Source organism: Mauremys reevesii, linkage group 8 (assembly GCF_016161935.1).
Source record: "Mauremys reevesii isolate NIE-2019 linkage group 8, ASM1616193v1, whole genome shotgun sequence".
NCBI classification, from domain to species: domain Eukaryota; kingdom Metazoa; phylum Chordata; order Testudines; family Geoemydidae; genus Mauremys; species Mauremys reevesii.
In genome coordinates this window covers 64753345-64773913 of record NC_052630.1, presented here as the reverse complement: position 1 = coordinate 64773913, position 20569 = coordinate 64753345, and the positions used below count along the sequence as shown (strand labels likewise).

Below are 20569 nucleotides of genomic sequence, written 5' to 3'. Positions count from 1 at the left end.
GACTCGGGGGCGCGGGCAATAGCGACAGGGGTGACGATGCGTCGCATCTCATGGCTGCAATCCTCTACGCTCCCACAAGAGGTGCAGTACACGCTGCAGGACCTGCCGTTTGACACGAAAGGCCTATTCTCCGAAAAGACCGATTCGCGGATACAGACCTTGAAAGATGGGCGTATTGCCATACGAACCCTTGGCATGCACACGCCGGCTCCGCAACGCAGGTCTTTCCGGCAGCAGGCCCCTCGGTCCTTCCCGCAGCAGCGTTACCGTCCGTACACGTCCAGACGTCAGGGCCAGAATCACCGGCGGCCTTCGGGTAACCGTTGGAACCAGTCCCAAGCCTCTTCCAAGGGCCCGCAAGGGTCCAAGCAGGCCTTTTGATGGGACGCCCGAGGACGGCCCATCACTCTCCACCTCGGATCCTCCCCGTTTGTTTTCCAACCGCCTCTCCTATTTTCGTCCTGCATGGTCCCGAATAACGTCGGACAGCTGGGTTCTTCAGACTGTCCAGTCGGGATACCGTCTACAGTTTGTTTCGCCCCCTCCTTCCCACCCACCCTCCCTGTCCCTCTTCAGGGACCCATCTCACGAGCAAGTCCTCCTACAAGAGGTCCAGACTCTACTGAGCGTGGGTGCCATAGAGGTAGTGCCTCCAGACAGACGGGGCAGGGGATTCTATTCCCGTTATTTCCTCATCCCCAAGGCGAAAGGAGGGTTACGTCCTATTCTGGACCTTCGCGAGCTGAACAAATACCTGCTCAAGCCCAAGTTTCGCATGGTCACCTTGGGGACCATCATTCCCTCTCTGGATCCGGGAGATTGGTTTGCCGCCCTCGACATGAAGGACGCTTACTTCCATGTCGCAATTTACCCCCCTCACAGGCGCTTCCTTCGGTTTCTAGTCAACAAAGACCACTACCAGTTCGCCGTGTTACCTTTCGGACTTGCCACGGCACCGAGGGTGTTTACAAAGTGCATGGCAGTGGTAGCAGCAGCCCTCCGCAGGCGCCAGATCCACGTCTACCCCTATCTGGACGACTGGTTGATTCGGGGGCAGTCGCAGGGGCTCGTACAGCGACAGGTGGCGGAAATCCTGTCCCTCTTTCAACACCTCGGACTGCTTGTCAATGCCGAGAAGTCTACCTTGCTCCCAGCACAGCGGGTGGAGTTCATCGGCGCGATCCTCGACTCCTCGGTGGGCCGCGCCTGCCTGCCGCGGTCTCGGCACCTGACAATGGTCTCCCTCATCCGGGAGCTGGTCAACTTTCCGACCACGACGGTGCGGTCATGCCTCCGCCTCCTCGGTCACATGGCATCGTGTACATATGTCACCGCGTACGCGCGACTCCACCTCCGTCCGTTCCAGTCGTGGCTGGCGTCAGTGTACCGCCCACACCGCGACCACATCGACATGGTGGTCACGGTCACGAGACCGACCCTCGAGTCCCTCCGCTGGTGGCTCGACCCAGAGATCGTCTGCGCCGGAGTGCCGTTCCACCCTCCTCGTCCGTCCGCGACGCTGACCACGGACGCCTCGGCACTCGGTTGGGGGGCCCACCTGGGAGGCCTTCACACTCAAGGCCTCTGGTCGCCCCAGGAGCTCGCTCTCCACATCAATGTCCGCGAGCTTCGGGCGATCCGTTTTGCATGTCACGCCTTTCGGACCAATCTGCAAGGCCGCTGGGTGACAGTATTTATGGACAACACAACAGCACTAGCCTACGTGAACAAGCAGGGCGGAGCTCGCTCGTCCCCCCTCTGCAAGGAGGCGATCCTCCTCTGGGACTTCTGCGTGACCCACTCCATTCACCTGGGCGTCCTTTCTTCCGGGAGTGCAGAACACGCTAGCCGACCGCCTCAGCAGGTCGTTTCTCTCCACGAGTGGTCCCTCCGTCCCGACGTTGTACACACGATTTTCCAGAGGTGGGGGTTTCCCCGGGTCGACCTCTTCGCCTCCAAGGCGAACAGGAAGTGTCTCCAGTTCTGCTCGTTCCGAGGGCACTCGCCGGGATCTCTGTCCGACGCCTTCCTCTATCCGTGGCAGACTCACCTCCTCTATGCCTTCCCTCCGTTTCCGCTAGTGCACAGAGTGCTACAGAAGCTTCGGAGGGATCGAGCCACCATGATACTCGTGGCTCCGGCCTGGCCGCGGCAGCATTGGTACACCCTGCTGCTCGAGCTCTCCGTTCGGGAGCCCATCACCCTCCCATTGTGGCCGGACCTCATCACACAGGACTTCGGCAGACTCCTCCACCCCAATCTGCAATCTCTCCATCTTACAGCCTGGTTCCTGCGTGGTTGACCCACGCAGAGAGGGGCTGTTCGGCAGCCGTACAGCAGGTCCTGCTTGAAAGTAGAAAGCCTTCCACCCGTACTACATACATGGCGAAATGGAAGAGGTTCGCGCTCTGGTGTGACCAGCAGGGGCTCAACCCATTCGTGGTACCCATCACTACCATCCTGGACTACCTATGGTACCTTAAGGAGCAGGGTCTGGCGGTTTCCTCTTTGAGAGTCCACCTCGCCGCGGTGTCCGCCTTTTGCCCGTCGGCGGAGGGTCGGACCATCTTTGCCAATCCGATGGTCTCCCGCTTCCTGAAGGGCCTCGACCGCTTATACCCGCCAGTGCGTCGCCCCGCCCCGACCTGGGACCTGAACCTCGTCCTGGCCAGACTCACGGGTCCTCCATTCGAGCCTATGGCCACGTGTTCTCTCCTCTACCTCTCCTATAAGACGGCCTTCCTGGTTGCCATAACATCGGCAAGGAGAGTTTCGGAGCTACGAGCGCTGACGGTGGGCCCTCCCTATACCGTCTTCCACGCGGATAAGGTGCAGCTTCGCCCTCACCCGGCCTTCCTACCAAAGGTGGTCTCGGCCTTCCACCTTAATCAGGACATCTTCCTCCCGGTCTTCTTCCCGAAGCCCCACGCCGCCCGGAGCAACAGCTCCACACCCTCGGCGTCCGTAGGCGCTGGCGTTTACATCGACCGGACAAGGCCTTTTCGGCGTTCCACCCAGCTCTTCATCGCAGTCGCTGATCGCATGAAAGGCGAGCCAGTCTCTACCAATGCATTGCCTCCTGGGTGACCCAATGCATCCGGTCATCCTGAGCTAGCTCACGTGACTCTATGCCGACTCACCGCTCACTCTACGAGAGCGCAAGCCTCGTCCGCCGCTTTCCTGAGCCATGTCCCCATCCAGGACATCTGCAGAGCGGCTACCTGGTCTTCGGTCCACACCTTCGCCTCCCACTACGCGTTGGTGCAGCAATCTAGAGACGACGCAGCCTTCGGCTCTGCGGTTCTACACTCCGCCACGTCTCACTCCGACCCCACCGCCTAAGGTAAGGCTTGGGATTCACCTAACTGGAATGCATTGGAGCAATCACTCGAAGAAGAAAAGACGGTTACTCACCTGTAGTAACTGGTGTTCTTCGAGATGTGTTGCTCCAATCCATTCCAGACCCGCCCTCCTTCCCCACTGTCGGAGTAGCCGGCAAGAAGGAACTGAGGAGCGGACGGGCCGGCTGGGGTATATATTTAGCGCCATAGCGGCGCCACTCCAGGGGGCGCCCAGCCGGCCCGCCGGGGTTGCTAGGGGAAAAAGTTCCGGAGAAGCCGTGCACGCGCGGCGCGCACACCTAACTGGAATGGATTGGAGCAACACATCTCGAAGAACACCAGTTACTACAGGTGAGTAACCGTCTTTTTCCAACTCTGTAAATACAACAGTGCTACCCAGCCCATCAGCTTTGAAATATTGAACAACAAAAACAGTTTCAAATCAAAATAGTTGCAGTTAGGTTTCAGGTTGTTCCACAGTTATCTTTAAAATCTGTAACTTTTATCTTTAATTCATTTGGGAATTTTTTTCTCTTGCTGAAATTTACATTGATGGAAGTGTGTATAGTACTAGTAATCTTGTGTGCAACTTGTAACAATAAGAATTTAAAAAGGCATTCAGGCAGAATTGACTAGTTGGGGGAGTGGGGGATTATCCTAGTTTGTCCCATTAAATACAAAATTAATTGCTTGTTTGTTTTTTTTGTTTGACAGGCTTTATTTAGGGGTTTTAAAGCCAGGCAGTTGGCTGGTAAAATGAAAGCTGCACGAACAATTCAAGCCTGGTTCAGAAGATACAGAGCACGAAAAGAATATACAGCTGTGGTAAAAGCTACTTGTGTCATTCAAAGTTATTTCAAAAGCAAACGGCAGAGGACCTGGTAATGTACTATTGTTGTGTGACACACATCTTTTCATGGTCTTGAGCTATTGATTGTTTCATAACTTAATATTGCTTTGTACTCTGGCAAATCTCTGTCATCTCTTAGGCCCTGATTCTGCAAAGACTCAAGTATGAGTAATCCATTGACTCCTTGTGGCTAATGTGTATAAAGTTATTCACATGTTTACGTCTTTGAGGGTTGGGGCTTAATCTTTGTATTTGGTGTGAGTTTTGTGCTTGTTAATCTTGGAAAGACAGAAGGGGAGAGCCAGCTGCAGGTGCTTTACCTGCTTTCATCTCCATACGTGAAGTTTAGGTTTACAACGCTGCTTTCTTCTCAAGAGTTATGTTTGAGTTTTGAAAACTCTAGAATGAAAAACATGGTGTTGTTTTTTTTTGTATTTTAATTAAAGCCCTAGTATCCTGCTCCAAAGTCAAACTTAATTTTTGTTTTCTACTTATTTGTCTTGAGACAAGAAGATCTAAAATTTCTCAGGTCACTTTTTACTAGTTTACTCCAATGATTCATGTTTCCATTGACTTTAACTAGTCTTGAGCCTTAAGAGCTGGGCCAGTGTTCGAGAGAGAGAGAGAACACCAAAATGTCTATGAATTTGATAACTTTCCAATGAATGCCACTTGTCTTGCTAATCTGCTGATAGCAATAAATAAATGCAAATGAAAACTTTTCATTTTTTAAAACTCACAGGATTTTTTAGAAAAGCTAAAATGTTCATTTGCATTAGGTTTTTGAAAATGAAGGCCTCTACAATTACTATTCAGAGGAGATGGAGAGAAACCCTTACTGCAAGAACAATTCTGCTACAATTCCTAGCAACCAAGGAAGCTGCAGTTAAGATTCAATCAGGTTACAGAAAATACAGCACTAGGAAACAGATTAAAAAGGTATTTTCACTCTTAAAATCAGCAAAGACATGGGTGGTGTTGAATGTTAAATATTTTCAGTGTGTGCAGTAAACTTTTGTAATATACTCCGCGTGGTGGGGGAAGAGGCGGGGCCAGGGCATGGATTTGGGGAGGGATCCAATGGGGGGAGGTGGGGCGGAGCGGAGGGCAAAAATGCTTGTTTGTCCAGTGTCCCAACCAAACATCGGTTGGGACGCAGGACAAACAAGCAAATATCGGGACAGTCCCGATAAAATCGGGACGTCTGGTCACCCTATTTTGGATGTTTTTCTACATTTTCATATAGTATTCTGTGTTGTAATTGAAATGAAAGTGTATATTTTTTATTACAAATATTTGTACTATAAAAATGATAAACAAAAGAAATAGTATTTTTCAATTCACCTCATACAAGTACTGTAATGCAATCTTTGTCATGAAAGTGCAACGTACAAATGTAGGTTTTTTTTGTTTGTTACGTTATTGCACTCAAAAACAAAATAATGTAAAACTTCAGAGCCTGCAAGTCCACTCTGTCTTAGCGATTGGCTGAACAAGAAGTAGGACTAACAAGTTTGTTTACATTTACAGGAGATAATGTTGCCCTCTTCTTATTTACAATGTCAGCAGAAAGTGAGAATAGACATTTGCATGGCAGTTTTGTAGCCAGCATTGCAAGTTATTTACGTGCTAAACATTCATATGCCCCTTCATGCTTCAGCCACTATTCCACAGGACATGCTTCCATGCTGATGCCGCTTGTTTAAAAAAAAAAAAAAAAGCGTTAATTAAATTTGTGACTAAACTCCTTGGGAGAGGATATGTCCCCTTCTCTTTTACCTACATTCTACCATATATTGCATGGTAGAGCAGTCTTGGATGACAACTCAGCACATGTTCATATTAAGAACACTTTCACTGCACATTTGACAAAACATAAAGAAGGTACCAATGTGAGATTTCTAAAGATAGCTACAGCATTTGACCCAAGATTTTAAGAATCTGAAGGTGCCTTCCAATATCTGAGAGGGACGAGGTGTGGGGCATGCTTTCAGAAGTCTTAAAAGAGCAATGCGGAAACTACAGAACCACCAAAAAAGAAAATCAACCTTCTGCTCAGATAATGAAAATGAACATGCGTCAGTCCATTCTGCTTTGAATTGTTATCGAGACGAACCCATCATCAGCATAGACATATGTCCTCTGGAATGGTGGTTGAAGCATGAAGGGACATATGAATCTTAAGCGCATCTGGCACGTAAATATCTTGCGACGCCAGCTACAACAGTACCATGTGAACGCCCATTTTCACTTTCAGGTGATGTTGTAAGCAAGAAGGGGAGGCAACATTATCTCCTGCAAGTGTAAAAACTTGTTTGTCTGAGCAATTGGCTGAACAAGAAATAGGATTGAGTGGACTTGCAGGCTCTAAAATTTTTAATTTTTGAATGCAGTTTTTTTGTACATAATTCTGCATTGGTAAGTTCAACTGTCATGTTGAAGAGATTGCACTACAGTACTTGTATTAGATGAATTGAAAAATACTATTTCTTTTGTTTTTTTACAGTGCAAATACTTGTAATAAAAAATAAAGTCAGCACTGTACACTTTGTATTCTGCATTGTAACTGAAATCAATATATTTGAAAATGTAGAAAACATCCAAAAATATTTAAACAGTATTCTATTATTGTTAGTGCGATTAATTGAGGTTAATTTTTTTAATCGCGTGACAGCCCTACTTATAATACTTGCTGCTATTTAAGAAAAAGGTTTGTCACCAAAATATTAAGTATGGATGGGGAAAAGAGAAGTAAAACTAGAACTAAGATTGCACTGAGTTGTGAATGACACCAGGAAATATATCAGAGTTGTTTTTCCCCCCTTTTTGAGCTCTTCCATCTCCCTAAAGGTTCAGGTTTCCTTTACTTTGGGAGCAAACAAAATCCCAGTCACTTAAACTATGCCAAATATTGCATTTGCCTAATCTACACTGAAAACAATAAGACCTCCTCTTTAAGTAAATGTAAAAATGGCCTATTGCCGTCATGGTCAACCTGCTTAAAATAAAATCCATTGCCAACATTTTTAAGTCCTTTAAGGAGGGGAAAAGCCTCTAAATTGTGAAAACTCCTACTGCTATTAATGAATGCTGACTGACTTGCTGAGTTGAATTTAAGTAAGAAGCTTAGTGGCACCTTCATTTTATTTTTGATCCTTGGCCACTTCTTTCCATCTTACGATAGATCAAGGGTGAACAAACTACGGCCTGTGGGCCATTTTAAGCCGACCCGCGAGCTGCACCATGTGGCTTGGCCCAGCTCTGGCACTCTTGCCAGGGCGCTGGGTCTGGGGCCACACCACATGGCTTGGCTCCGCTCCAGTGCTCCAGGTGGGGCCCCCACCCCACGGCTCGGCCCGCTGCGACTGGGGCTGTACCACACGGCTCCTGGAAGCTGCGGCATGGCCCCGTGCCGGCTCCTACATGCTCTACTGGGAGCTGCAGGGGCAGTGCCTGTGGATGGGACAGCACACAGAGCCGTCTGGCTGCACCTCTGCGTAGGAGTTGGAGAAGGGTCATGCTACTGCTTCTGGGAGCCACTTGAAGTAAGCACCACTCGGAGCCTGCACCCCTGAGCCTCTTCCCATGTCCCAACCCTCTGCCCCAGCCCTGATCCCCCTCCCACTCTCCCAAGCCCTCGGTCCCAGCCCAGCCCACCTCCCTTTACCCCAAACCTCTCATTCCCAGCCCTGATCCGTTTCCTGCTCTCCAAATCCCTTGGTCCCAGTCCAGAGCACCCTCCTGCACCCTAAACCTCTCATCCCCAGTCCCCCTCCCCAAAGCCAACACTCTCTTCCGCACCCCAATCTTAATTTTATGAGTATTCATGGCCTTCCATACAATTTCTATTTCCCACTGTGGCCCTCAGGCCAAAAAGTTTGCTCACCCCTGCAATAGATGGTAACACAATAAACATGAAAACCTAATGTACTTTCACTATGACAAGAAAAAGCACACTTGACTATCAACACACAATTTATCTTCTAGAAGCAGCAGGCTGCATGTTTGATTCAGGCAGCTTATAGAGGCTTCAAAGAAAGACACAAGTTTCATCAACAAAAAGCTGCTGCTTTGATCATCCAGAAACGTATACGAGCTAGGCAAGAAGGAAGACATGAATGCATAAAATACATCAAAACTAGAAAAGCTGTTATTAAACTGCAAGCATTTTTCCGGGGGTGGTTAGTGAGAAAAAAGGTAAATGTCTTTTTAAATGATTATAACTACATAGATGTTAAAAATATGTAAGATTGATTAGGAGTTAGGCTACAGTGAAAAACTCAGACATTACACTAACCCCTGCTGTATTTCTTGTAACTCCATTTCTGAGTTAGCATAGATTATGATGTAGCAAAGACTAACTCTGGATTTGATTATTAATGCTGTTTCCTGTCTCTGTTTTTCTTTCTACAGATTTTAGACCAGAAACAGAAGAAGCGGTTGCTTTGTTTTTCAGCTGCTGCATATCATCATCTCTCTGCTATTAAAATTCAGAGAGCATTCAGAATTCACCTTGTATTGAAACATGCACAAATGCAGATCTCTTCTGTCCTATGTATTCAGGTTAGCATTGTTGGGAGGAAGGAGCTATTGCATACTACTCATTCTCTTCAACTATTTTATTTAACTATTACCTAACTGGAGTAATCACCAAACTACCCAGCAGGGTTGTTGCAGTGCTGTCATCAACTGTCACCAGTGGCCCCATTGTGGATGTGAAGGCCATGCCTCCTCTACACTCTCAGGCCTGCTAGTGACCCTAACTGGAAACCAAAGTCCTGACCCACTCCCTTCTCTATGCTGGAGGGAGGAGAGACCCGATGAAGGGGAATCACAAACTGCATGAGACATGGAGTGATATCCCTTAAACATGCAATAGCATGCTCAGAACCAATGTGTAAGCAACCCCAACTAGGTTACAGGGACCTTATTTGGACACTTTCTAACCCAGGGTAATCGATTATTTTTGTTAAGATTCAAACTTCTTGGTCAAGGTCCAGACTCCAGAGAAAATAATATAAAAATGATAGTAAGTAAATAAAAAGATTTCACGGTCTGTTCAAAAGCATCAGGTGGTCCAGATTTGGCCTGCTGTGTACCTATTGACTACCCTGTTCTAACCCAACCTATCACACAGGGACTTGTCTAAGTTGAGACAACTAATTTAACCTCCCCAGAACAAGACTCGGACTGCTAAATGGTAGGTGAAAAAAATCCACATGCCAAAACAGGCAAATTTACTATATAGGAAAAATCCTTTCCAGACCCCAAAACTGGAGATCAGCCTAGTTCCCAGCATCAAAGGAGACCCTGCAACTGGTTTAAGGATGGGGCTAGCAACTTCTCTTCCTATCCACCTCTGTCAAGTGAGAGCTAATTGCCCAGCCCCATTACTACCGCTACAGTCCAGTGGCACATTTCCCCCCTCACCAAGGGTTTATTTAGGTGATGGTGTTCAGTTCCTGGCTTTGCATCAATTACCGTATTGTCCCGAGTATAGGCCGCACTTTTCCCCCCTAATTTAAGTCTTTAAATTAGGGGTGCGGCCTATAATCAGGAACTTGAAAAAAAAACAATAAAAATACTTCAAATCCCAGCCGCGGCCGGGAATCAGAGCGCTCTGGGCTGCCCGCGGGGGCGGGGAGCCCAGAGCGCTGTAAATCCCAGCCGTGGCGGGGAATCAGAGCGCTCTGGGCTGCCTGCCGCGGCGGGGAGCCCAGAGCCTTTTAAATCCCAGCCGCGGCGGGGACTCAGAGGGCTCTGGGCTGCCCGCCGCGGCAGGAGCCCAGAGCCCTTCAAATCCCAGCGGCCGGGACTCAGAGCGCTCTGGGCTGCCCGCGCGGCGAGCCCAGAGCCTTTAAATCCCAGCCGCGGCGGGAATCAGAGCGCTCTGGGCTGCCGCGCGGCGGAGCCCAAAGCCCTTTCAATCCCAGCCGCGGTGGGAATCAGAGCGCTCTGGGCTGCCGCGCGGCGGGAGCCCAGAGCCCTTTCAATCCCAGCCGCGGCGCGGAATCAGAGCGCTCTGGGCTGCCCGCGCGGCGGGACTCAAGCGCTCTGGGCTGCCCGCGGCGGGAGCCCAGAGCCCTTTCAATCCCAGCCGCGGCTGGGACTCAAGCGCTCTGGGCTGCCCGCCGCGCGGGAGCCCAGAGCGCTGTAAATCCCAGCGCGGCGGGAATCAGCGCTCTGGGCTGCCCGCGCGGCGGAGCCCAGAGCCTTTAAATCCCAGCCGCGGCGGGAATCAGAGCGCTCTGGGCTGCCCGCGCGGGAGCCCAGAGCCTTCAAATCCCAGCCGCGGCCGGGACTCAGAGCGCTCTGGGCTGCCCGCGCGGCGGAGCCCAGAGCGCTTTAAATCCCAGCCGCGGCGGGAATCAGAGCGCTCTGGGCTGCCTGCCGCGGCGGGAGCCCAGAGCCTTTTAAATCCCAGCGCGGCCGGGACTCAGGCGCTCTGGGCTGCCGCGCGGGAGCCCAGAGCGCTTTAAATCCCAGCCGCGGCGGGGAATCAGAGCGCTCTGGGCTGCCCGCCGCGGCGGGGAGCCCAGAGCCCTTTCAGTCCCAGCCGCGGTGGGGAATCAGAGCGCTCTGGGCTGCCCGCCGCGGCGGGGAGCCCAGAGCCTTTTAAATCCCAGCCGCGCCGGGGACTCAGAAGGCTCTGGGCTGCCCGCCGCGGCGGGCAGCCCAGAGCCCTTTAAAAAAAGTTAAAAATTAATTTTTTAAAAATTAGCACCAAGCTTTAAGGGTGCGGCTTATAATCAGGAGCAGCCTATACTCGGAACAATACGGTAAATCCATGATACATTCAGATTTTAGTCCTTACTCTGTCAATATTTAAGTTACAAGAAGTGTGTGCATACATGCATGTGTGGTGGTATCAGGAAAAGAAAGCAAGCTTAATTTGTCTTTTAAAAACTTCCATTTATTTTAAACAGAGGTGGTTTCGAGCAAGACTTCAACAACAAAAAAGTCTACAGGATCATCAGAAAATCATTAAAATACAGCAAATGGTTCGAAGGTGGCTGAAACAGAGAAATGAGGCTGCAACCACAATCCAAAGAGCTGTACGAAAGTTCCTTTTCTACAAACACAGAAGAAAGCTGAAGAATGGAATAATTAAATTTCAGGTATATGTATTCTCATAAGGGAATTCCATCTTGCTCATGTCTGCTATTTTATAGTTCTTAAAAAAGCCTGCTTCTATTTTTATTACCAACCAGCGGTGTTTCTTTAAGAGTACAGATATATATATATATATATATATCTGTACTCTTAAAGAAAAAAAAATTTATATATAACAGTGGTGTTTCTTTAAGAGTACAGATATATATATATATATATATATATATATCTGTACTCTTAAAGAAACACCACTGTTATATATAAATTTTTTTAAGATGAATACTGGATTGGAAAACTAAATACCAACTAACCATCAAGTAATAGTAAAAGACATTGTTTCTGACAGATTTATTTTTGAACCGGGAATCTAGTAGTCAGAGGACTGAATACTAAATCTGATCATAGGCTTATAACTTAGAATTCTACAACTGAAGTATTTTGAGATTAAACTTTTATTAAACTCATATAAGGTTGATTTGAGATTCTAATGAATATTCTATCATAGAGCCACTCTTACTTGTAAATCTTTTCCCATTTGTGAAATCTTTCTGCCATGTTTTCTCTCAGGCATTGTGGAGAGGATATTCTTGGAGGAAGAAAAATGACACAGCAAAAACTAAAGCATTACGACACAGTTTGGAAATGGCTAACAAAGAGAGCAAAGAAGAAAACAAACTGTGTAACAGAACTGCAGTTGCCATTGATTATCTTCTAAAATACAAACATATTTCTTACATTCTTGCAGCGTTAAAACATCTAGGTTAGTAGTTTCTTTTCGTAATTAAAAATTGGGCACTCTCAAGACAGCAGTGGACTCCCAAACTTCTGAGAAAGGGAAGCACATGATTATATTCAAGCTTACAGTACAACTGGGAAAAGTGACAAAGTTAGAGGATACAACAGTATGCAAAGCCAATTTCTTCTGAATCAAATATAGCACTGATAAGAAGCCGTCTTAAAGAACAACCAACATCAGAATGTAGTAATGAATGCGTTATTTTAGTTCCTGGCCTCCCCATGCCCAGCAGTACTACTTACTACATGTAGGGCATAAAGGGAGTCCTACTTACTTTTAATTTCACCTGATACGCAGTGTCACATACGCTGGATACCTTTGTCTTGACGGAATGTTCAAAATCATAGTTTAAAAATGTGGCTTGAAATTGATTTTTGTTTTTGTTCTAATGTATTTGCCAAGCCTAATAAAGAAAAATGTTACTGTTTGAATGCTAATCAAGTTATTTTCACAAATGAACCCATTTATTTTAGAGGTTGTTACCAGGCTCTCCCCTCTCTGTTGCGAAAATATGGCCCAGAGCGGAGCAATCTTCACTATTTTTATTCTGATCCGGAATTGCAACCGCAGTATCCCCTGTATGGAAGTTATCAAATATTCGGTTCAAGTCCTGCTTAACGTTTCAAAGGTACTTCAGTGTTTTGCTTTTGACGTTTCTTAAGTTGTGGATTGTCTAATATATAGATATTTACATTTATCCAAAGAGATTAGCGTGAATTTATCCACTGTAATAACTGCTAGTTTTGCAAAAAACGACCCTTTTCCTGACTTTAAAACCAATTATGCCAAATTATTTTGAAGCAGGTCATCAAATTATTTTTCTTAATGTGAACAATTATTACATCCTATAAAATAGTTTAATTTTAATCATGGCTTTCAATTAATTTTATTTTATTCGAACTAAAAGCTGAGTGGTGGCAGAGGGTGTGTGGTTGAAAAAGTACCAGGCTTTTTACGTTGTGAAATTAGTAAACAGTTTTGTACAGAAAAGAGAAATAATCATTGGTAGGGTATTGCATACTGAAGTTTTATGTATGATTTGTAATTAAAATATTATAGAAAACACTGGTATAGGATGCTTTTCCAAATTCTCACCTTTTCATATCTATAGATGATATAAACAGTTCTATAAGAAATTATTATTTAAAGCTAACTCAGCACAACTTTGAGTTGGAGATGTATTCGTTCTATTTACAGATCTAGTTTTTGGTTAGAAATGTTTGCAAAACCAGCGAATTTTAGATGTACTAACTTGTACTAATATAATACAAATGTATAGGTCTATGAAACAGTTATTCATATGTGATGTGCTGAAACCAGTAAAATGTTTAGCATTCAAGTCTAATACATTTTCCTAAGTGAATATCTTATATTTCATTACAAAAATTAGTATATTTTAATCAGTCAAACTGATTTTTTAATATTTTTTGTAGGCTTACATGATTTTAAAAGGATAAAACCTTTTTGGTTAGACAACTGAATTGCATTGTAGTTGTCTAAGTAAAATGAGAGCACAATATGTACCTCTGCTGTCCCAGTTTCTAGAAAAAAGTTTTAGAAAAATTGGCACTGTAGCTTAATGCTCAGAAATGAATTGTTTTATCTGAACTGCAATCCATATAATAAAAATATCACCTGGTTGGCCTGAATGAGAGTAGTCTTTATTTTCTTAGTGCTTGATAGGGCTATATTTGAGATCTGTTTACATCAGCTTTTCTGTCTTCCTTTTAAGTATGAAAGAACTACTCAAGCAGTTTATGAAGTGGAAAATTCTGTAGATACATTACTGGACTTACTGCAGATGTACAGAGAAAAGGCTGGTGACAAAACTTCAGAGAAAGGCGGAAGCATTTTCACAAAAACATGTTGTTTGTTGGCCATTCTTTTAAAGGATTCAAAGAGAGCTTCTGTAAGTTTTAGTACTTCATTTTTTGTAGTTTCTTATGGCTTCTTCCAGCTGGTCGCTATTGAATTATTCAGACTGACTGTTGAAGTATATGCATCTGACTATAGCAGTGTCCACCACAACTGCAATAGTACTTGTTGCTGTAATATTGTAATATGGTGTGTATTTAACCTTGACTGTGGTGCATGATCTTTGAGTTGCACAACTGGGTCTTTCCACCCTTTTTAATATTTAAAAACATTGACAATTACCCAGCACTCACATGCCGTTCTTTCTGATAATCCACTTGTACTTTCTTTTTCTTGATTACACTTTGTAAATATTGTCTTTGCCCTTGCTCTCCATTCCAATCCAGTAAGACTTACAATGTTCTCAAATTCTACTTACATACAGTTGGTTTGTGAGACTTGATCTTGGCATGCACCATTGTTTCCTGGTTTGTGGCAGACTAATAAACTGTGTGTACACTAGCTGTATTTCTAAAATGATTTCCACCAGTGTAGCGCCATTGGTGGTAGCAACACTGGAAGTGTTAGTGTAGGTAAGGCTCCAGATATAAATAGCCACCAGCTGTTTATCCACATTTTAAACCGCTTCAGAACAGCTCTGTGATACTCAGTGGTAATATTGCTGGTACCCATCTGTGGCCTTGTCTAATCTAGCACTTCCACTGGTGCAGCTGTAAATGAATTAGTTAATATTTGCTGTATCTTTGGAACCATCATTAGACAAAACTGCATTCAAGGCATAAAATTCCTTTCTGGATATAGCGTAGTTGGAAATATCTGGTCATAAAGCTACTTGTGTATCTTCAAGTGTCACTGATGGTTCAAATGTCTAATGCCATCAGGATGTTGAAATGCCAACTGAAATTAAAAATCTATTGCGTTCAAATACATTTCAGTGTGTGTTCATGGAGAGGAGTGCTGCATGTTCTGTGAAAATGTAGTCTATTGAGCAAACTGAGTAGTTTTGCATTACTACTATTAAATTGCCTTTTGAGTATTGATTATGTGAAATTTGCATTTCTTAGGATATCCGAAGCACATCTAGAGCTGCTTCTCGTATTCATAGCTTATATAAACTTACAGCTCGTAAACATAAAATGGATGCTGAAAGAATGCTTTCCAAGCACAAGATGCACACATCCATGAGTGGGAGTTTCTTTGTTCCAGTAACTCCTGTACGAACAAAAGTAGTTTCAAGGTAAGAATTTTAAAGTAACCTGCTTTTTTTCTTGTGAAAATATACTGTTGTCTAATTTCAAGCAATTCTTTTTTTCAGAATTAAACCAGACTGGGTTTTAAGGAAAGATAATATGCAAGAAATTGTAGATCCTCTGCAAGCTATTCGAATGGTAATGGATACACTTGGTTCTGCCTACCACTAAAATGTAGATACTATCTTTGAAAATGTGTGTGTATATATGTGTGTATTCAAAATGGATAAATGCTTTTGAGAGGGAAAACAAATTAGTGTCAAAAGTGATTACTTAAAGATGCAAATTTACTCTACAATTCGGCATTTTTATTTTGTATTTTGTATGGGTGGGTTTTTTTATGCTACTTTGTACTAATGCCTAAAGCAATTGTACAATAAAATACTGAACTGCTTTGAAGCTCTTGGATGTTTTTCTTGCTTTACTGTTTCAAATATACTGTTATGCAGCTGTAATCTTATAAAAAAAAACCAAGGCAGCAATTTAACATGCAGCTTCTCTCAAAGGCTGAATGTGTTTTGAATGTCCATTTGGCAACGAGGAGCAACTATTTAGTGTGCAAGTCAGCCTGCAGAGATGGTATACATGAGAGGAAGGATGGTCCAGTGATTAGAGGACTCCCTTGGGCTGTGGGAGACCCACATTTCAATTTTCATTCAATTACAAATACCCTGGGCAAATCACTTAATCTTTGCTTCAGTTCCCTGTCTATAAAATAAGGATAATAGTACAGGGGAGTGTGAGGATATGTACATAAATCTCATCATCCTTATCTCCATTTAGACACTTTCTTCCTGGGACTTCAGTTACTGACAGGGGCCAGGACTCTTCCTGTTCAACCAGCAGTGAACATGGATGTAGCCCTCCACAGCATCTCCCTGAAATGTTTCTTCTTCTTTCCTGCTTCTTACCCACATCTTTCTGAAACAAGTCTAAGGAACAGCACAGAAAGAATTAAAAAGAAACAAACAAAAACTGCATAGGGAGTCTCTTTGGAGGATGAAGAAATTTTCTTCCTCAGAATCATTCTGTTGAGGGCTGGCTTTCTGAAACCAATTATTTAGATAGTCTTACTGACAAGGTCCAAAACGCCCTCTTTTAAGTGATAAAGAAGACTTACATGCATAATAAAGTGAAAACCAAAGGAAGACCATGCCTTTCTGGTCCTTGAATCATCAGGCAAAGTTGAACTTCAAATGCCTGTGCTCCAGACTCATGCAATCCACTGGGTAGGTTTTTAAACAAAGTTCTGAAGGTCAAGCACTCAAAGTTTTCTAGTCTCCAAACCCCTAATTACAAATCTTAAGAAAACTTCTAAGAAGTAATCACTTTGAAAATGTGCCCAATGCTTTCACTACTATTTTTAGTGACCTTTTTAAAGACAATGTCTGCTAGATGATTCCTGTTATATGTCTAAGACTATTGGATGCTAGCAAATAACCCATTCATGTCTTATATGATCTTATGTAGGGCTAGTCTTGCCAAAACAAGCAGCTAACAGTGGAGTTTCGGGGTGTGTGTGTGTGTGCCCTAAGAGAAGAATGATTTTGTGTTTTGAAAGTGGTCTTGATGTGTGAGTGACTTGCTGCAGGTGTGTGGCATAACTCAGTGCTTTCTGAGTATCTCTTAACAGGAGGGCGGTACTGCCCTAGTTTGGCTAGGTTTAAACACCAGTCACTAGCAAATATTGGAACAGAGAACAGCTAAAGTGGAGTTTCAGTGATAGTTGCGGGGGTGGGGGCCTCCTAGGAATTGGGTCTGGGAAGAGACAAGCTACAGAGTTAGCACAAGAAGTGACCTGAGGAGGAGAGGAGACAAAGAAGATGGTCAGATGCAGAAACTTTGAGATGTATGTTGGGAAGGAACTCCCAATCCCACCCCCGGTCAAATTTGCTGTAATCTTGGTGGGTTTTTGCATTCTGCGGTATGTGCGCATTGGCCTCTTGCCAGGATTATGTGAGTATATCTGTCATTTCCCTGCCATTGCAGGGGCCTACGGTATTGGTGCATCCTCCTAGCCTCTCCCTGTGAGAAATGGTCTAGACTTTTGTGGGCTGTAATATTTGGGTCTAATTTTGGTTGCTAGGTTTAGAGTGCTGGGTGGTGTTGGCAGCCTGTGAAATACAAAAGGACAGACTAGATGATCTGATGGTCCCTTTTGGCCTTAAACTCTATTACTCTAACTCGGTGATTCTCAAACTTATTTTATCATTTCCCCCCTACTTTGTGTCTATAGTAATTTACACACACACACGCACACCCCGCCACACAAGTACTTATACCAATATATGTGGTGGCAGCACTTCACTTGAATCAGTTTCAGCTTCTTTGTTTTTCCCTTTTTTTTTTTTTTTTCTTGTTACACGAATGAGCCAAGGATCCATTGTGAGAAGAGCAAAAGCAAAATCGTGATTGTGGTTCATGCTTGCAATGTGCACACCAACTCATAGCAAACAGATTAACATACAGATGGCAATGACTTTGTGTAATGCTGTGCATGATATATGACAGAAATCTGTCAAAATACACTGCCATGTAGAGTCAAATGCACAGCACCATCTGAGGACCCGAAAGGTCTGGAGGAATCAGCTTTTCTGGGTATTCATTGCTGTGGGTAAAATGTGCACAATACATCCCCCGCCCCAGCTTCTTGTGCTTCCCCAGGAATGTATTCCATGTCCCCCCCAGTTTGACAACCTCTGCTCTAACTCGTTAAACCCAAATGTCAACATTTCCCAGAGTTACCCAGTCTCCACACAACTTTAGGAACTTCAAGCCAATATACTTGAAAGTGTAGGGGAAACCAGACAGTGTTCAGTATAGATCTAGCATTTCTTTATTTGGCCATGTTTGTTAAATCCTGTTTTCCAAATTGCAGAAGGCTGCTGTAACAAAGGTAAAGAAAATCCCCTTCTATACTTCCTGTTTTATAGTGTGGCAAACCCAGGCCAAATGGCTACAAAGGGGGGGGGTAGCAATTAGTCCCAGGGGGGTTAAAAGGCTTCTCCTTATCCATTGAGGAGAGGCAGCTGTGAGAAATTAGGTTCAGCTGTTACAAGGGTTACCAGGGAACTAATGTGGTTCAGCTGGCCCCAATTGCTGGTGACCTTTTTAAACCCTCCCTGGCAGGGAAACAGGGGGGGAGTGGGAGAAGCAGAGAAGCAGCCAGCAAATAGGTGCAGCAAGGCTCTGCCCTCTTCCTGCAAGGAAGACTGCACTCTGTCCCCAGAAGGGGAGAAAAACAGCAAGGGGCTGACTGAGAGGAGGATCAGCCAGACCCTGCGCGACTGGGAAGGCTTTTACTTTGCCCAAGCCTGTGTCCCCAAGGCAAAAAGGGACTGAGCCAGCTGGGGAGAAGCAGGTACTTTGCCACACGTGGTGTCAGGAGTGGGATGTGATAGTGAGTGTGGCTCTGTGGCAAGCCACCTCAGGGCACGGTAAATCACCCAAAAAAAAAAAAAAAATAATTAATTTAAAAAAATGGAGGATGTTGTGAAGGCGCTGTTACAGGCCACTGCAGCCCAGCAAGAGGCTACCAGGGTACAGGCGGCGGCCCAGCAAGAGGCAGTGCGTGTCCAACAGGAGACCAACCAGCTGCTGATGAACCAGGCGGCCCAAGATCGAGCCACCCTGAATGAAGTAGTGAACCAGCTGAAAGCCCTGGCCACGCTGACGCATGGGGCCCAGGGGACCCGGCTGCTACGGGCTAGCAACTATTTACAGAAGATGACTACAGATGACGATATAGAGGCATATCTCCTCGCATTCGAGAGGACGGCACTGCGGGAGGCCTGGCCCCAAGACCAGTGGGCAGGCCTCCTGGCCCCATTCCTGTGTGGGGAGGCCCAGAAGGCCTACTTTGACTTGACCGCAGACGCAGCTATGGATTACCCCCAGCTGAAGGCGGAAATCCTGGCAAGGACAGGCGTGACGCCGGCCATGAGGGCCCAGCGCTTCCATGAGTGGAGATACCGGGATGACAAAGCACCAAGGTCCCAGCTATTTGACCTGATACACCTCGCCCGGAAGTGGCTCCGCCCTGAGACCCATGGGCCAGAGAAGGTAGTGGAAATCCTGGTATTGGACAGGTACATGAGGGGTTGCCGCCAGCCCTACGAGGGTGGGTCTGCCAAACTGATCCCTCCTCGTGAGATGACCTAGGTGCTCGCGTAGAGAGACACTTGGCAGCCCAAGAACTTTCTCGGACCACCGAGGAAGGGAGGCACCAGAATCGGAGACCAGTCTCTGCGCCGAGGCCCCGGTTTGCCCTAACGCCAGGCCGGACAATGGAGAGGAGGAAGGAGGCGGGAGAGCAGCCGGCAGTCCCGGAGAGGCTGGAGGACTGGGGGAGAAAGACTCGGGGGATAAATCCCAGCAGCCCAAAAATAGGGGCTGCCCACGCGGGGACCCGATGCTATGCCTGTGGCGAATTGGGGCATATTGCTGCCCAATGCCCAAATCTAGGAGAGCCTATGCAGTGTGAACTGGGAGATATAGGGGGACTATGTGATCTAATAAGTCTGGTTGGGGTTGCGATGGTCCCGCATAGATACACTAGGCCTGTTAAGATGAACAGTATAGAGACCACGGCATTAATTGACTCGGGAAGTGCAGTCACATTAGTCTCGGGGAAGCTGGTCAGGCAGGACCAACTATCCCGGGCCAAACGCTCGGGAATATCCTGTGTGCATGGGGATGTCAACTATTATCCAACCATCCCCGTAAGCATAGAAGTTCTCGGAAACCCCACTAAGTTGACAGTGGGAGTAGTTCCGAAACTCCCGTACCCTGTCCTTATCGGACGAGATTTCCCGGGGTTTGATGGCCTACTCCCCGGGGACGAGGTAGAAGAAAATAATGACCCTGGGACCCAAGGCATGGTCCAGATAGGTGACCCTTCCCCAGCCTTCCATGAGTTTAGCCAGGATTTGTTCTCCCCGCCTGGGAAGCCCAGGAAGACTCGGAGGGAACGGAGGGCGGATAAAAGGAGGGGGACAAGGATCCTGACCCAGTGCCAGAAGTCTACGCTGGCAGGGGAAAGAAGGGGCTCGGCTGACAGCGGGACTGGGTCGGCCATCCACAACCCTATCGTTGGGCCTGGTTCCCCAGGGGCTGTCCCCGAGGAGGAGACGGAGGTAGACCCCCCAGAATTTGGTCAAATGGGGACCGCACGCGGGAATTTTGGTCAGGATCAGGCCAATGATCCCATATACCACAATATTCACAAGGAGGTAGTCGAGGTAAATGGGGTCCCAGTGGAGGGGAGAGTTAAGGGTCCAGGGCCATATTACATGATTAAGGGAGATCTGCTATATAGAGTAGTCCGGGTCCAAGACCAAGTTAT

The 20569-nt window shown here is 46.1% G+C and overlaps 1 protein-coding gene across 1 annotated transcript in view; it reads left to right on the top strand.

The window, feature by feature from the left end:
* ASPM (assembly factor for spindle microtubules) overlaps positions 1-15624 on the top strand; it is a 62403-nt gene extending 46779 nt beyond the window's left edge. Inside the window, 10 exon segments of the mRNA XM_039483937.1 lie at positions 4056-4222; positions 4971-5130; positions 8179-8388; positions 8605-8754; positions 11118-11309; positions 11872-12064; positions 12574-12728; positions 13833-14009; positions 15040-15212; positions 15291-15624. Coding sequence (XP_039339871.1) covers positions 4056-4222; positions 4971-5130; positions 8179-8388; positions 8605-8754; positions 11118-11309; positions 11872-12064; positions 12574-12728; positions 13833-14009; positions 15040-15212; positions 15291-15396 — 1683 coding nt within the window. The 3' untranslated portion in view covers positions 15397-15624.
* The last annotated feature ends 4945 nt before the right edge of the window (positions 15625-20569 follow it).